Source organism: Myxine glutinosa, chromosome 2, assembly GCF_964187855.1.
Source record: "Myxine glutinosa chromosome 2, kmMyxGlut1.1, whole genome shotgun sequence".
Lineage (NCBI taxonomy): Eukaryota > Metazoa > Chordata > Myxini > Myxiniformes > Myxinidae > Myxine > Myxine glutinosa.
In genome coordinates, this window is record NC_136262.1 from 35,110,498 (window position 1) to 35,126,748 (window position 16,251).

Consider the following 16,251-nt stretch of genomic DNA (forward strand, 5'->3'; position numbering starts at 1 on the left):
AAACCGAAAAACTTTGCACTTCTATATCTCTGAAACCGCTCAATGGGAAAAAATGGAACATGGCTCATTGTCAATTACTCCCCATGGGGAACAACCTATAGTCATGATTACTTGATGATTACATGATTACAACATATATTCATGATTACAACTTCATTATGATGTCATAATTAAGATAAGTAGCATGTTGTTCCGATCGCTTTGAGCATGACCAAACACACAAATTGTATCTGAGAATTAAGTTGATGACGTCATCAGTCACGTGGTTTGACATATTGGATTGAAAATGGCACCTTCAAAAATGTTTTTTTCAGAACGGCTTACTAGATCGATGCAAAACTCCACAACATGATCTACTGGCTTGGGGAATAAAGTTTGAAAAGGAATAAGTCATAAGTCAAACGATCTGGCAGCCATATTGGATTATATGCAAAAACGGCATAAAGGAAATTATTGTTCTTCTCTGAAAGCACTGAACGGATCGATGTGAAATATTAACCATACGATTGACTACCCATACATACCCTCCTCCCATCATCGGTCACATGGTTTGGCAGCCATATTGAATGGGTTTCTCTCATCTCCCCTTCTTGTTCAGGCTGGAGTTCCTCAAGGCAGTCCACTCTCTGCCCTCAGATCGGCAGGCAGCAGCCTCTTCACTCTCTGCAGACCTGGACAATATCACAAACTGGTCAAACAAGTGGAACATGTCTTTCAATCCTGACAAATCTCACACTCTCACTTTGGCTCTCCAAAAAGACCGTCTGGACATCCCTCCCATCCACTTTCTGAACAATCTTCTTGAAGAAGTTCTGTCACTCAAGCTTTTGGGTCTCACTATCTGCCATGATCTTTCCTGGGAAAACCACATTTCGAAGCAGGCCTCGAAAGCCAGTCGCCGACTGGGCATCCTCCGTCGTGCGAAGTCCTTTCTGGGCTCTTCTGTACTCCTCACCACATACAAAGCTTTCATCTGCCTCTGGGCTGGTGCTCCTGCCTCACACCGAGCTCGGCTTCACGTGGTTGAAACGACAGCTTTCAGAATCATTGTTATCTCCCATGATGGAGCTGATTCTGAGGGGCTTTCACTCTCTCACTGCAGGCAGGTAGGTGTTCTTTCTGTCTTCTACCGACTCCTCTCCAGCCTAGCTCCCCCAGCTCTCTCTGTGCTTTGTCCCCCAAATATTCCTACAGGTCGCACAAGATCTGCCAGCCACCCTCTTCTGGTGAAACTGCCAAAATCTAGGCTCTCTGCTCACCTTAACTCCTTCATTCCCCTTTTCTCCCGCATCTGGAACAATCTCCCACACTCTCTTCAATCCCACTCCACCCTCCAGGTCTTCAAAACAGCTGTTCACGACCATCTCTTATCTTCCCCCCATCCAAAACCTTGATCTTTCCTACCTCCGTTAAAACACTCCAAATCCACCTCTTTCAATCTCCAACTTCTTTCCTGAAATTCCTAGTTGTGTCAATTGGTACCGCCCTGTTAAACGTAGTAAACAAATTTTGGTGGCATTTCATGCATGGCGTGCATTACCAGTAAAGTGTATGGTGTAGCGGTGGTACATGAAAATTAATTAAAATATGAGTGCGTCAATAAAGCACATGCTATTAGGAAGGTGTTTTTATCTGTAGGGTATGTATTATTAGAATGTGCTTACGTTTATAGATTACGTACAATTGGAACGTGAGTACGTCTATAAAATACATACTATTGGAATGTGAATCGAGACAAGAAAAAAAGGTCTGTTTGTGTGTTGCATGAACATAAATCTTCGTCGTCAATACACCACACAAACACAGCAGCTCTAACAAACACGACACAAAATACACCACACAAACATGTCCCAGCGAGGGTCTGCCATCTCTGATTGCTCTTTCTTGTAACTTCTGCAGCGAACGGGCCACCCACGCCTGCTCATCCAGACCTCACAACCACTGTTGTGGTCAGCTGACCATTATCCAAGAATTTTTTTTTTTCTGGAATGGCTCAGACTTCCATGTGCACTGACCTTTTTTGGGCGGCTCATGGTCCAAACCTGACTGTCTTGAGCAGCCTTGTGGCCCTGGTCGGTCTTTCTGGCACGTGATCGGCCGGTTGCCCTTGGAGCACGAATTAGCTGATTGTGGGAAGCGGTGGGAGCAATGGATCTGAGTACGTCAAAGGAACAGTAAGATACTTGGAAATCTGCTCTGGGTATTAAGTAAATTGCATGAAATGAGAATGGGGCACAATCACGATGAGTGGGAAGAACAGCAAAGGGGGATTATAGTTATAGCGCAGGAAATGGACGTTCGCACTTAAAATTAAATGCATGTAATGTGCCACACCCTGCCAAAGAACACATAAACAGGCCATCTATACCAGTACAAGTGCGGACGAAAGTGGAGCGGACGAAAGTTCAACCAAAACCTCGGACCTAATGCATGGACGACCCGAAAACCATCGTTGGGTTACGTAAAATTGACACGTGATAGTTATTTCAGTTGCCTTAAAGGAGAATGCGTCATGCACTTACTATCGTGAAAAATAAATACTGGATAATAAAGAGTACCAAGGTTGCACAGGTAGTTACTGGTAATAAAAAATGTAAGCAAAGTAAAAAAAAAAATAGCCTCCCCGTCGGGGAATCGAACCCCGGTCTCCCGCGTGACAGGCGGGGATACTTACCACTATACTAACGAGGAATGGCACAGCAATAGTGTTTGCAAATGCCTTTTTCAAATGAAATAACAATTTTACACATCAATCTGGAATCGTTTCTTTGAGTAACCTTTGAACATTAACTTGTTCTGAACAACCTGGAATCGTGTGACTTATACTCTATGGCGAAGGACTGCGCCAACTCAACTGGTCTGATTCTAATTTTGTTGGGATTATTTAATTGGATGAAAAATTAAAGCAAATTAATAGTTGATGAAAAGACTCGTGGTTAAAAGTAAGGAGTTAAATAACAAGTAAGTGACAAAAACCGTGCTGCAAAAAAGATCGACACATGGAAAGGAATAGACAGACGGTCGTGTTTCGTTTCGATAATGTACCTGATGTACTCATGGGTTAGCGAATTGTCAAGTTTCTTCTCTGTTTTCACAAGTTATATAAACCCTCGTGCATTGCTTGGCTCTTTGCTTAGAATCTGCTGAAAAGATCGATAACTGCTTGAGGTGTATTGCACTATAAATAGTTGGAAAGGCTGGCTTCCTACTCTTTCCGCATTTTGTTCACTTTCAGGGTAGAATGATAATTTAAACCTCAATATGCGTAAAAGGTAGTATATTCATGTCGGTTGAATCGGAAAAAAAAAATCGCTTGAGCTATCAGTTACACGATGACGAGAGTGAGATAAACCTTTCGGTGAAGAAGAAGAGCGTCACTAACGATGGCGAGAGAATAAGCTTCATCGGTTACTAACTTACTATGACAATTGGCTCAGGCTGTCATCGTTCTGCAGTTGCGAGGAGATTTGAATAAGAAATCCATCCTTTCTTTCTGAAAACTGAGACTACGAGTGGTCATGTTCCTGTACCTTATTAATAAGGTATGTAAACAAGGCAAACCTAGTGGAATGTTTTGTTTTGTAGCGCTGGATTATTGGCTCGGCGAACGTTTAGGCCGCTTGGAAAGTCAAGCATTCACAGAAAAGACATTTCTTTTATTTTATTTATCATAAATGGCTGCTAACTGTCGCAATGTAATGTCAAAATGTGGTGTATAATGTTAGTAAAAATGTTGTATTGCTCATTTTGACATTTAAAATAATAATATTTTTGAAATAAAAATCTTACAAGGTGGAAATGTTGGAGACGAAAGTTAAGGAGGTATTTGTTTGAAATGGTGGGGATTTTGGGGTCAGATGGAGTTTGGGTTTGGTTGTGTAATGTGGAATAGAAACTTTGTGGGGTTGGGATGGACGTAGTGGAGTGCAGGAGTGAGATTGGGGACGCGGGGGGTCGGAAGGGGGGGGGGGGAGGGGGTCGGGGAGGGGGGCAAAGCGTAGTGTGCCAAAGGTCTCAGGTGTTTTGAATGTGCAATTGCCAAATATTTTAAAATGTTTGACTTTCAAGACATTTGCCATGATTACATAATCATTTATTTGTTTGACCTGTCTGCTTTTGAGAGAATCTTACTATAATTCACCAAATGTCCGTCCGTCTGTCTGTCTGTCTGTTCGAAGGTACCGTAAAAACTGCTGAACCGATCGCAAAGATATTTTGGGTGGATAATCCTGGGATCTCCAGGAGTAAAATAGGCTATTTAGTTTTCCTAATTTCAGCTTTAGTCTCCAGCATTCTCAGGTTTGGACTCCCGCATAACATTCGCGTTCGCATAACGTTCATTGTTCTCATTGTGACGATGTTGCTTTCCCGGGTGCCGTGCGATCGGTGCAGCCGTTTGTGCGGCACCCGGGTGTAAGGTATCACGACAAACTATGATCAATTGTCGTACACGTTTATTCACTCTGCCGATACAGGCCCGATTCACCTCAGCGCCATCCGAGCTGGGGCGTAGGGATACAATGTGGTCATGGTGTAGGGATACAACGGTGAATATTTGCACTTCATACATGACATCCTCCCCTTTAAGTCCAAAATTACCAAGAGCAATACGTGCTAGATTTCAAGAATTGACATTTCAAAAGCAACATTTCCAAAACATGTGAAAATATGTGTGCAAACGATTATGAGAATAATGAAAATACGTGAAAATAGAACATGTGTCACCGTGAAAATAGAACATATGTCACCATGAAAAAAAAAACATCTTCAAAGATTCAACCGGTCGGGTGCTTTTCTCTCACGCATTGAGCGTCGCGGTGTACCAGTGGATACAGAGTCCGAGGTGATTCCTTTGGGTCACGGTGTACCAGTGGATACAGAGTCCGAGGTGATCCCTTTGGGTCGCGGTGTACCAGTGGATACAGAGTCCGAGGTGATTCCTTTGGTCTCCACGAAGGGTGTAGCGTTCACAGAGGTTTTCGGGGCATCCGAGCCGGCTGGAGCGGCCACGACGATCTCCGGCAGTGGTGGGTCGAACTGTTGTCCTGACTGTGACGATGCTGCAGGCTCTATCGACTCACAGTGACGATAGGTTATGTGGTCCTGATGTCGACGAATTTCGCGGCCATCCTGCAGGCGAATCACGCAGGACAGTGGACCTGGCTTCTCGATGACCCGGTAGCCACGTTGCACCTGCACCAAAATTTCGGGCAAACACTGGATCTCCAATGTTGATACATCGACTGTTGGACGTCTTATCGTGCACCAACTTTTGATTAAGCTGGCTCTGATAAACATTTGATGATATGTCTGGTTTGAGATTGTCAAGTGTCGATCTCAGGTGTCGTTTCATCAATAACTCAGACGGAGCTGCACCGGTTGTTGATTGTGGCGTGATGCGGTATTTGAACAGGAGACGAGACAGCTTTGTTTCCAGGGTTCCCTCCTGAAGTTTCTGCAATCCGGATTTGATGATTCCCACAGATCGTTCGGCCAAGCCATTTGAAGCCTGGTGATGTGGGCTGACAAACTTATGTTTGATGCCGTTCCGACGTGTGAACTCGGCAAACTCGGTACTGGAAAAACACGAACCGTTATCACTCACGATCATCCTGGGCAGACCATGAGTGGCGAAACAGCGTCTGAGTCTTTCGATGACAATGGCTGACGTAGTACCACGCGTCACATAGGCATCAATCCATTTTGTGTGCGCGTCCGTAATTATTAGAATCATGCTGCCGTTAATAGGCCCGGCATAATCGAGATGTAGGCGATGCCATGGTTCGCTGGGCCATTCCCAGGGATGCAGTGGCGCTTTCGCAGGTGTATTCCGGGTGCTCTGGCAGGGGTAACAATGTCGAACATGATGTTCGATATCAGCATCACGATTCGGCCACCACACATAGTTTCTGGCGAGTGACTTCATCTTCACAATCCCGGGGTGACAGTCATGGATTTCATCCATGACCCTGGAATGCAGATTTTTCGGGATCACGACACGACATCCCCAGAGTAGGCAACCATTTTCCACGCTGAGTTCGTTTTTACGTGCTTTAAAAGCCGCAAAATCTGGGTCACCCTCAGGTAGCAAATGCCATCCAAGCTGTACAGCCTGGACAGTTCTGGACAGAACGGGGTCTCGTCGAGTATGAGTGCGGATCTGGCCGGAATCGACAGCACAATCTTCCAGATGATCCATCAGTGCGATAATGGATCCTGGTGTAGGCGAATCATCAACGGATTCTGGAAGGGGTAACCGACTCATGGCATCTGCATTTGTGATAGACGAACCGGGTTTATAACATATGGTGTAGTCATAAGCAGCGAGAAACAGGGACCAGCGGATGATCCTGGGCGGTAGTGTGTCAGATGTCGCCTTAGTTGGACCAAACAGACTGATCAGCCGCTTGTGATCAGTGCGAATCGTGAAATGATGTCCAATAAGGTACTGGCGAAATTTGCTGACGCCGAAAACGATTCCCAATCCTTCCTTGTCAAGTTGGGAATAGTTCTTCTCTGCCGGGGACAACGTTCTGGATGCAAATGCAACCGGTCTTTCCGTACCATCAGGCATCACGTGCGATAATACACTCCCCACTCCATACCGACAGGCATCGCATGTCAGCACAAGATCCTTCTCTGGATCAAAATGAACGAGAACATTGGACGATTTGAGCAGATCCTTAGAGGTCTGGAATGCTGATTGTTCAGTAGACCCCCAGCTCCAGGAGACTCCTTTCCTCAAAAGCCGATATAGGGGGCCCAAAACATCGGTCACATTCGGAATGTAACGACCATAGAACTGAAGCAAACCGAGGTATGACTTCAATTCGGTCACGTCTCGTGGAGCAGGAGCATCCTTGATAGCTTGGACTTTCTCATCTGTCGGGTGTAGACCCTCGGCATCAATCGTATGACCCAGGTACGTGACTGATGGCACCATAAACTTGCACTTGTCTCGACGCAAACGTAGGCCGGAGTCCGAAATCTTCTTCAGAACTCTCTCCAGGTTTTGTAGATGTTCTGCGTCCGTACGACCAGTAATCAGAATATCATCCTGGTAACAAACGACGTTGCGTTCGGCGGGAAACAAACTGTCCATGACACGCTGATAAATTCCAGGTGCAGATTTCACTCCAAAACTGAGTCGGTGGTACCTGTACAACCCACGATGCGTGTTGATGGTAAGATACTGTTTCAAATTCTCGTCCAAGCGGAGCTGTAGATAGGCGGATTTGAGATCGAGTTTCATAAAAGTCTTGCCTCCCGTGAGACGAGCATAGAGGTCTTCGATCCTCGGGATTGGATATTTATCCAATGAAGAACACTTGTTCATGGTCATTTTATAATCTCCACATATGCGGATGGACTGGTCCGATTTTATGACCGGAACGATGGGCGCCGCCCATTCGGCATACTGGATTTGCTCGATGATCCCCATATTTTCAAGATGATCCAGTTCCTTGTCAATCCGCTCCCGCAGGGCGAAAGGGACTGGGCGAGCTCTGCAAAATATAGGATTGGCATCCCGGTCAACCCTGAGTTTAGCCGTATGTCCTTTCAAGGTTCCAAGCTCATCCTTAAAGACATCCGGGTACGTATCCAGCACATTTTAAAGTGTGTATGCTGCGGTAGGAGAAATGTTGGCTGCCCGGAGTTGATGAATGCTTTTCCACTTCAGTCGAATTATGCTCAACCAGGTCCTGCCGAGTAAGGAAGGGCCCTTTCCAGGAATGACGATCAGGGGTAGGTGAAACTCACGGTTATCGTAGCCCACCGTGACATCACATGTACCGCAGGGAACAATCTTCTCACCTGTATAGGTGGAGAGACCATAGGTAGTAGGTTTCAGATGGGGTCGGTCAGCATCACTCCACAGGTTTGTGAAAACAGCATGGCTGATGAGCGAGACGGCCGCACCAGTGTCGACCTCCATTTGCAATGGCCGATTGTTGACGACAACAGTGGCAAGAAGAGGGTCCCGCCTATGGTGAGAATCAATATGAAGCAGGTCATACGATTCTGAGTTGTCGGAAACAGAGCTCACCTGGTCAAGCTCAGGTTCCTCCGAACCGATAAACTGATGAATCTTGTCAGCAGCTTTTCCTTTTCCCGATTTGCGAGTGATGCAAGCTGGAGCAATATGGCCAGTTTTCGAACAGAAATGGCAGGTGGCATCTTTGAACCGACACGTCTCCAGAGGGTGCTTTCCGTTGCACCGAAAACATTTGTTGTGGGTTTGAGACTGCACTGGCTTCTGACGAGGAGCCTTGTTCCAACGTTTTGGCTGAACATGATCCAACCGATTCACAGCAGGGCTGGTACCAGATGAGCGAGTGGCACCGATGCTTGTAGCGTTGCGTTCAGCACTTTCCATGGAAATGGCGGTGTCTCTGGCATTTTGGAACGTCAGTCTTCTCTCAGCAAGCAGGCGCCTACGAGTGCGGTCATCGGACATGCCAACCACGAGCAAATCAATCGTCATCAATCGTCGTTCATCGTTCAGCACGTCATCAATCGTGTCCCCAAACTCACACAGATGTGACAGTTTTTTGAGGTGTGCAATGAAGTCTGCGATCGACTGACCTTGATGCTGTCTGCACATGTAAAAATTAAACCGACACATGATGACTGAAGGAGATGGATTACAATGTTCCTTCAAAGCGGCCTTGAGCTCTGCATACGTGAGCTCCTCGATTGTCCGAGGCCGAATCAGGTTTTTAACAAGTGTGAACGTCTCACCTCCGCAAACGGACAGGAAGACGGCCTTCATGCGGGCTTCGGTCGCGATGCCGTTCGCCTCGAAGTAAAAAGCCAACCGCTCAGAATACGTGTCAAAAACCCCCTCATGAGGGTCGAATTCATCGATATGGCCGAAAGAAGTCATGGTCTAGATGTTTATCCTCGTCGCCATGTAAGGTATCTCGACAAACTATGATAAATTGTCGTACATGTTTATTCACTCTGCCGATACAGGCCCGATTCACCTCAGCGCCATCCGAGCTGGGGCGTAGGGATACAATGCGGTCACGGTGTAGGGATACAACAGTGAATATTTGCACTTCATACATGACACCGGGAAAGCAACATGTATCCATCGATCGCTAACAGATCGCTGTCTCCATCGATCTTGCCAAGGCCATAACAGCTATCGGCTCAAAATCCTTTTAACTGTTGATTTGGTACAGTTACACGTATCGGGAATTTGGTACACGTATCAGGAGTACATACAATATAGCGATTGTGAACACGATTAATCGATCACATTCACGATCACGATCATAGTGTATCGATCATGATTTGAAACACGATGGAATAATATGTACCGATATGAACAGTGATGTGGCTTTTATTGAAATTCTAAAGATACTGTTTAGATTTTGATGATTTGCGTGTGATATGATTCAATGGATGTTTATATGAATCGTTTAAAATAAAAAAAACCCTTCAATTTCTGATATTTTGCCTTTTCATTTGGGCCTCCCAATTGAAGCCCCGCCCATAGGGCGGGTACCTTTGCTAGTTTGCTATTAATATAATCTTGGATGAATCCATTGCCTGTTGTATTGTTACGTTTGTGTTGGGCCGGGGAAGGGGTAGAGATTACCTTAGAACAGGTAGAACTGCATAGAGCAGTATGGTCCGTGTACATGTAGTTAGCCAATATTGATGCAATAAGCAGGGACATGTAGCTTAAGGATTGTAGAGCAGCAACGAAGGCTGAAAAGGGTGTAAATGCGAATGGTTGGGTGGATGTGTGGAGTATCGTTGAGAGAGAGGAAGACAAATGATGAATTGTGAAAGATGATGGGAATGGAGCCTGTGATGGATGCTGTGAAGAGAAACAGGTTGAGATGGTTTGGTCATGTGTTGAGGAAGGATGAAAGTGACTGATTGAGAAGAGTGATGGAAATGAATGTAGAAGGAAGTAGAGGATGGGGAAGACCAAGAAAGACTTGGCTAAAGATGGTGGAAGAAGAAATGCGAGCAAGGGGGTTAACAAGGGGAGATGCAGAAAATAGAGCAAATGGAGAAGATTGTCATGGGGCTCGCAAGGCTAACCCCCGCTCTCGCAGGGAAAATGGCCTTAAAATGCCTGTTGTTGTTGTTGTGTTGTATGTAGCTTAAGGATTGTTTGTTTGAATGTGCATCATAGGTATGGTGATTCTTTGTAATAAATAGCGAGGGTTTAAAGTTAAAGAAACGTGTAAAACCTCCATTGTCATCCACCTGATTCACCGGGTGGCATGAGAAGAGCAGAGGAGAGTGAGGCAGTTTGTAATGGGGCTCTGCAAGACAAGGGAGAGAGAGAGGAGGTGGAGCTATGACCGAATGCTGAAGGGGGTGGAGCCCAACGCCTCGAGGGGCGTAGGGTTGTCGAGAGAGAAGGTAGGAGCTTGTATTGAGTGGGTTCGATGCACTTGAAGGATCACGGAGTTCAGGGGTTCTGAGGAGATTTGGAGACCACCAGAGAGTGTTTAAGGGTCACGCTCTGAGTCCGGTGTGTAGCGCCATTGGTCCTTATTTTTATGCCTCCGCTCCCGAAGGTGGCTGGAGGCATTATGTTTTTGGGTTGTCTGTCCGTCCTTCCATACGTTCCTCCATCATCCTTCTAAGGTCGACAAAATGACTAACAGCTTTTTGGGGTAATAAGCCATTCGAGTATCCTGCATCAGGCCCGATTGTACTCAGCCAATGAAATGACTCGGCAGCTTCTATGCACCTCACGGTGTGAAAGGAATGGTTATTCTTGGGAAAAATGCCAGGGGCATAGAAAGGCCCCTTTATATATGGTATGTGCCATGTGGCAAAGTATAGAAAAGAAGGGACTTAAAAAAAAATCTCATGTGCATGCTGGACTACCCTTGTGTTCTTAGGATGAACCAAGTAATGTTCTAGAAAAGTTCATATATAATGGGGCACCAATTTGATTCATACAGCTACATGAAGAAGTAAATGTATTTTCAATACAGTTACATTCTCTTGATTTCAAAGGGACCTCTTTGCGGTCCTTCATTTTTCTGTAAAAAGTTAAAATACCATACATAATATTAATTTTCTATTCTATTGCAGAAGTAGGTGTACATATACAATTCATCCATCATCTCTAATTATCATCAGTATTCATCATGTACATATCATGTTTGTCCAATATGTCTGCAATGTCAACACTTGCAAGTTTATGTAATGTGCAATTATGGTCCAAAAGGGACTGGTAAAATAGGCGGCACCAATTGTTGCCTGTAATGTGTACACACATCGCGCGCTTGTCCAACACTTGTCCTGAAGAATACATCACACTCAACATGTCTGCAATTTGTTGGTACATAGTGCATACAAACTTTATTAATTTTTTTAACACATTAGATTTCACACACATGCACACGATCTTATGTGTTTTCGTTTTCAGAAAACCGTTTCGGTACACAGAAAACTTTACGTACTGATGGCTTTACGTACTGATACCAGTAGAATCCGAGAGATGAATTTTCAGTCCCCATGTTAAAGTTGCATACAGAGAAACGATCCCATATAAAGGGAGGGGTGCTTTGCGCCTCCCTTTGATTAATTATTTAAGACGATATAAAAGACTTTAAAAAAGTATTTTTTAGACTATGGTGTTAAGAGCGTCAACACATTTTGGATTGACGGACAGACACCAACGTGAATTCAAGGGTTTTTAAAATAAAACTCATGAATGCATAAACAGACGTTGCTGAAATTTGGAACATATTACCACAACGTACAAAGCATTTACTTCTGAAATTTGCAGCCCATTTCGTCCATTTTATTGTTACAGATCCAAATGTAATGTAACAATGTAATGTAATGTAACAAATGTAATGTAACAATCCAAATTGTTACAGATCGCGGTTTAGATGTTATGATGACCGAGCGGTGGTATATTACCGCGACCTAACAGGATCCCTGACTCACCCGATTCACCCAGAACTTTGGCCGGATCGCACCGCAGCTGCTCAATGAGGGGAAAAGACTAAAACGACGAATGCAAAGAGGAAAAGGAATAAAACGAATAGACGGACAGAAGAGCAATTGGATTTATTATTTACACAAGCAAAAAGGAGCAATCAAGGTTTATTTACAACACATAAGACGCAAGTGACACAGTGCAAATTTTAGCTTACCTACAGACTTAATTAAATACCCAGGGACAGAACAAACAAAAGACAGACTCACGCGGGGAATGACCGGAATGGCAGGAGGTGGATGGCTGGAGGTGAACGCTTGGTGGAGCCAACGCGGAGCTTGGTGGAGCTTTGGTGGAGGTGAACGCTTGGTGGAGCCAACGCGGAGCTTGGTGGAGCCTTGGTGGAGGTGAACGCTTGGTGGAGCCAACGCGGAGCTTGGTGGAGCCTTGGTGGAGGTGAACGCTTGGTGGAGCCAACGCGGAGCTTGGTGGAGCCTTGGTGGAGGTGAACGCTTGGTGGAGCCAACGCGGAGCTTGGGGAGCCTTGGTGTGACGGGTTCTCTCTCCTTCCCTCACAAGCTTCAGGACTCTTTCTCTCTCTTTACGACCAACTCTTTGTGACCAACTCTCTCTGGCAACCGACTCCTCATTGCTCCCCTCCATTTGATCCTGGGTTACTCCTAACCCCTCTATCTCTCCCACCGGCATCCCGTCGCCTTGACCAGCCATGGCGCGATTTCAAAGTTCAGGTTTTGTAAAACAAAACAAATTTCGGCCGCTCCAAATTTTTGACCAAATTTTTTCTAGATGTTTAAAAAAAAAAAAAAATTTGGTTCGGGCCCCGAATCTCACTCCCAGACACCAATTGTTACTCTAATAGTACAATTGGTGTTCCAAAATTTGGGCCTAACAAATTTAGTCCCAGGTCCGAATCCAACTCCTGACAACCAATTAGTGTGGCTCGTACCGAGCGATAAAGTTATTGGAGCATGGAATGAAGGTATTGGAAAGGGTGTTGGAGAGGAGGATAAGGAAGAAAGTGAAGATCGACGAAATGCAGTTTGGATTTATGCCAGGAAGAGGAACGACAGACGCGCTTTTCATTGTGAGGCAGTTGCAGGAGAAGTACATGGAGAAGAGGAAGAAGTTGTTTCTTGGGTTTGTTGATCTGGAGAAAGCATTCGATCGGGTTCCACGCAAAGTATTGACATGGGCATTGAGGAAGTTAGGAGTGGAGGAATGGTTGATCAGAGTAGTGATGGCAATGTACAAAAGAGCACGCACAGCTGTAAGGACGAAGGACGGGAACAGTGGTGAGTTTGAGGTGAAGGTGGGAGTGCATCAGGGGTCGGTACTAAGTCCACTACTATTTGTAGCTGTGATGGAGGTGCTGGCTCAGAACGTAAAGGAGGGTTTACCGTGGGAGTTGTTGTATGCAGATGATCTGGTGTTGATTGCGGAAAGTATGGATGGACTGAAGGAAAAGATGAACACGTGGAAGGAATGTATGGAGACAAAAGGTCTGAAGGTGAATATCGGAAAGACGAAGGTGATGGCAAGTGGTAAAGCATGTGGTGAGGTGGAAAGAACTGGGAAGTGGCCCTGTGCTGTGTGTAGGAAGGGTGTCGGAGTGAACTCCATTCAGTGTACAATGTGCGCTGAGTGGGTTCATCAAAAATGTAGTGGTCTGAGAGGGTCATTAACCAGTGTGGCAGCTACATTCAAATGTAAGGTGTGCACAGTGGGAGCTGCAGATGGAGGAAATGTTGAGTTGGATCTTGGAGATGGCGTGAAGCTGGAAGGTGTGAAAACATTTTGCTACCTCGGAGACATGCTGAATGGAGAAGGTGGATCAGACTCGGCAACGGATGCTCGAGTGAGATGTGCATGGAAGAAGTTTCGGGAATTGAGTGGCGTGCTGATGATGAGGGGAGTGTCGTTGAAGCTGAAGGGAAAGGTGTATGCTGCATGTGTGAGAAGTGTTATGATTTATGGGAGCGAGACATGGGTAATGAACGTAGAGCAGCAACGAAGGTTGGAAAGGGTGGAAATGCGAATGGTTCGACGGATGTGCGGAGTATCGTTGAGAGAGAGGAAGACAAATGATAAATTGCGAAAGATGATGGGAATAGAGCCTGTGATTGATGCTGTGAAGAGGAACAGGTTGAGATGGTTTGGTCATGTGTTGAGGAAGGATGAAAGTGACTGGTTGAGAAGAGTGATGGAAATGAATGTAGAAGGAAGTAGAAGACGGGGAAGACCGAGAAAGACTTGGCTAAAGATGGTGGAAGAAGAAATGCGGGCAAGGGGGTTAACAAGGAGAGATGCAGAAAATAGGGCAAAATGGAGAAGATTGTCATGGGGACCGCAAGGCTAACCCCCGCTCTAGCAGGGAAAATGGCCTTTAAAATGCATGTTGTGTTGTTGTTGTATTTCGTCCAGTCGAAGCCGAGAAACGTATTTTCAGTCCCCATGTTAAAGCTGCATATAGATAAATTATCCCTTATATAAAGGGAGGGGTGTTTGCCCCTCCCTTTAATTATTATCTCTGGACATGTGGAATTGTGACGAATTTAGAGCCAAAATATGGTACTGTAAAACGGCAGACTTGTCTGCTGAAGGGATTTAAATTAAACCTTCATAGAGGTAATGTATTGTTATGAATTTTGGGGTAGTGATATATAGATTCAGGTAAATCTGCATAGGTAGGTGCTTCGATGATCGTGGATAGAAAGAACCATTTCGATGTACATAAGTCAGGGACCTGTTTAGCCCGAATGTCGGATTAAGTGTATATTTGTCCCGATTACGAGGAATGGTGCGTGTTAACTAGTGTAGGGATTATGTTAATTCCCCTGTGCGTGAGACCTTGTGATCTATCCTTTGGCTCTTTTGGCACTGCACCATAGACACTAGTTAGGCCCATTAGTACAATAATGAACACATAACAATAAAAACTAACCAGAACCCAGATGACGCACTTGGGCTGACAACCCCGACTTGGCAGACACACATATCACAGGCAGGCCGGGAGCCATGCCCAAAAGGACTCGCTGTTGGGCAGGAGTCGACCAACCAAAGGCCAGATTAAAGAGGGGAGCCGTGACTGGTCACTACGAAGCAAGAAGCAGCTCGCTGATTGGTGAAGTAAGAGCAACGAGAAGCAACGCGCTGATTGGCCACCGACCGATGGCATGAGGGAGAAGCGAGCAGCCATTGGTGGAGTGCTGTTGGCCTGCGCTGAGTGGAGGAGGAGCACGTTGACGTCAGAGCCAGGATTATAAAAACAATGGTGAGACCGACATTTTTGCTCTTGCTTTGGTTGGTGCCTGCCTGCGAGTGTGTGCTGACGATCTTCTCCTCTTGGCGTTCTGGACCTCGGCGCAAGTGGTTGTGTGCCGGCCTCGTCTCCTCGGTCCCCTGTTCATTTGACATCTGGGATTGAGAGAAACAGCTGATGGGAGAGGCGGCGCGTGGACGAGAGTATGAGCGCTACGGCATGTGAGGACATCGAGGCCTGGTTCCCACCAACGCGCGTGCTTCACACCAACAACCGGAGGTTTCCACCAATGCCCCGGACGACTTTTGGCGACCCTGACGAGATCCCACAAGCCGCTCGCACCTAAGTCACACATAAAATCCTAACCCCTATTTATTTCATTCGTTTACCCCCTGTGTGTGTGTGTCTGTAATAGGAGCGCTCCATTTAGATTAGAGGGATTAGTCCACCGCGTTTACCTCGTTGTTACCGGCCTTTCATTTCAATAAAGCCGGCGTTTATTTTTGTACATAAAATCCGGTTGGTTTGAGTTACTTTTGCAGGTTTGAAGACTGATCGGCGGATCGCGACAGGTAAAAAAAACTTCGGCTTCTTCTTCTTCTTTCTTCCTCCCACGCATATATAGTGAAATCCGCATTTGGGCATCGCCTTTGGAGTTAAAGCTGTCTTTGGCTATCCGTGATTTCCCCGGTATTAACCAAGGGGAAGTCACGTGACGGTATAATGATGTAAACATGAAGTGATTAAATTTTGGGGTCAATAAGTCAAAGGTCAGAGGTCATGTCAGGTGAAAATGTGATAACTTGAGAACAGCTGAATGGATTTAAATGAAACTTGGTATAAGTATTACAATGATGTAATAATGTGGGCGGAGGCATATCGGTCGACATCATGACGTCAAAAAGTGTTGTTCTAGTTTAACCTTTGGTACTGGAATGATAACTGAAGATTTCCAATTTTGGGGAATAACACCATTGTCTAAGATTGATTAATACTTTTGTGTGAACACTGGAGCAAGTTGATGACTACACAGTTTCAGAAC

At 45.5% G+C, this 16,251-nt stretch overlaps 1 protein-coding gene and 1 non-coding gene across 6 annotated transcripts in view; one reads left to right on the forward strand and one right to left on the reverse strand.

The window, feature by feature from the left end:
* Positions 1 to 2,619: 2,619 nt before the first annotated feature.
* Positions 2,620 to 2,691, reverse strand: TRNAD-GUC (transfer RNA aspartic acid (anticodon GUC)). Its single transcript has one exon. It is a non-coding gene; the product is annotated as a tRNA-Asp (tRNA).
* Positions 2,692 to 3,343: 652 nt separating this feature from the next.
* The window catches only part of WDR35 (WD repeat domain 35), a 192,075-nt gene continuing 179,167 nt past the window's right edge, over positions 3,344 to 16,251 (forward strand). For 3 of the 5 annotated variants that reach the window (XM_068108360.2, XM_068108362.2, XM_078773176.1), the window contains exon 1: positions 3,344 to 3,542. In XM_068108360.2, the coding sequence (XP_067964461.2) occupies positions 3,519 to 3,542 (24 nt within the window). In that variant the 5' untranslated portion in view covers positions 3,344 to 3,518. The remainder of the gene's footprint in view (positions 3,543 to 16,251) is intronic. The other 2 variants (XM_078773177.1, XM_068108361.2) reach the window with 2 other exon arrangements.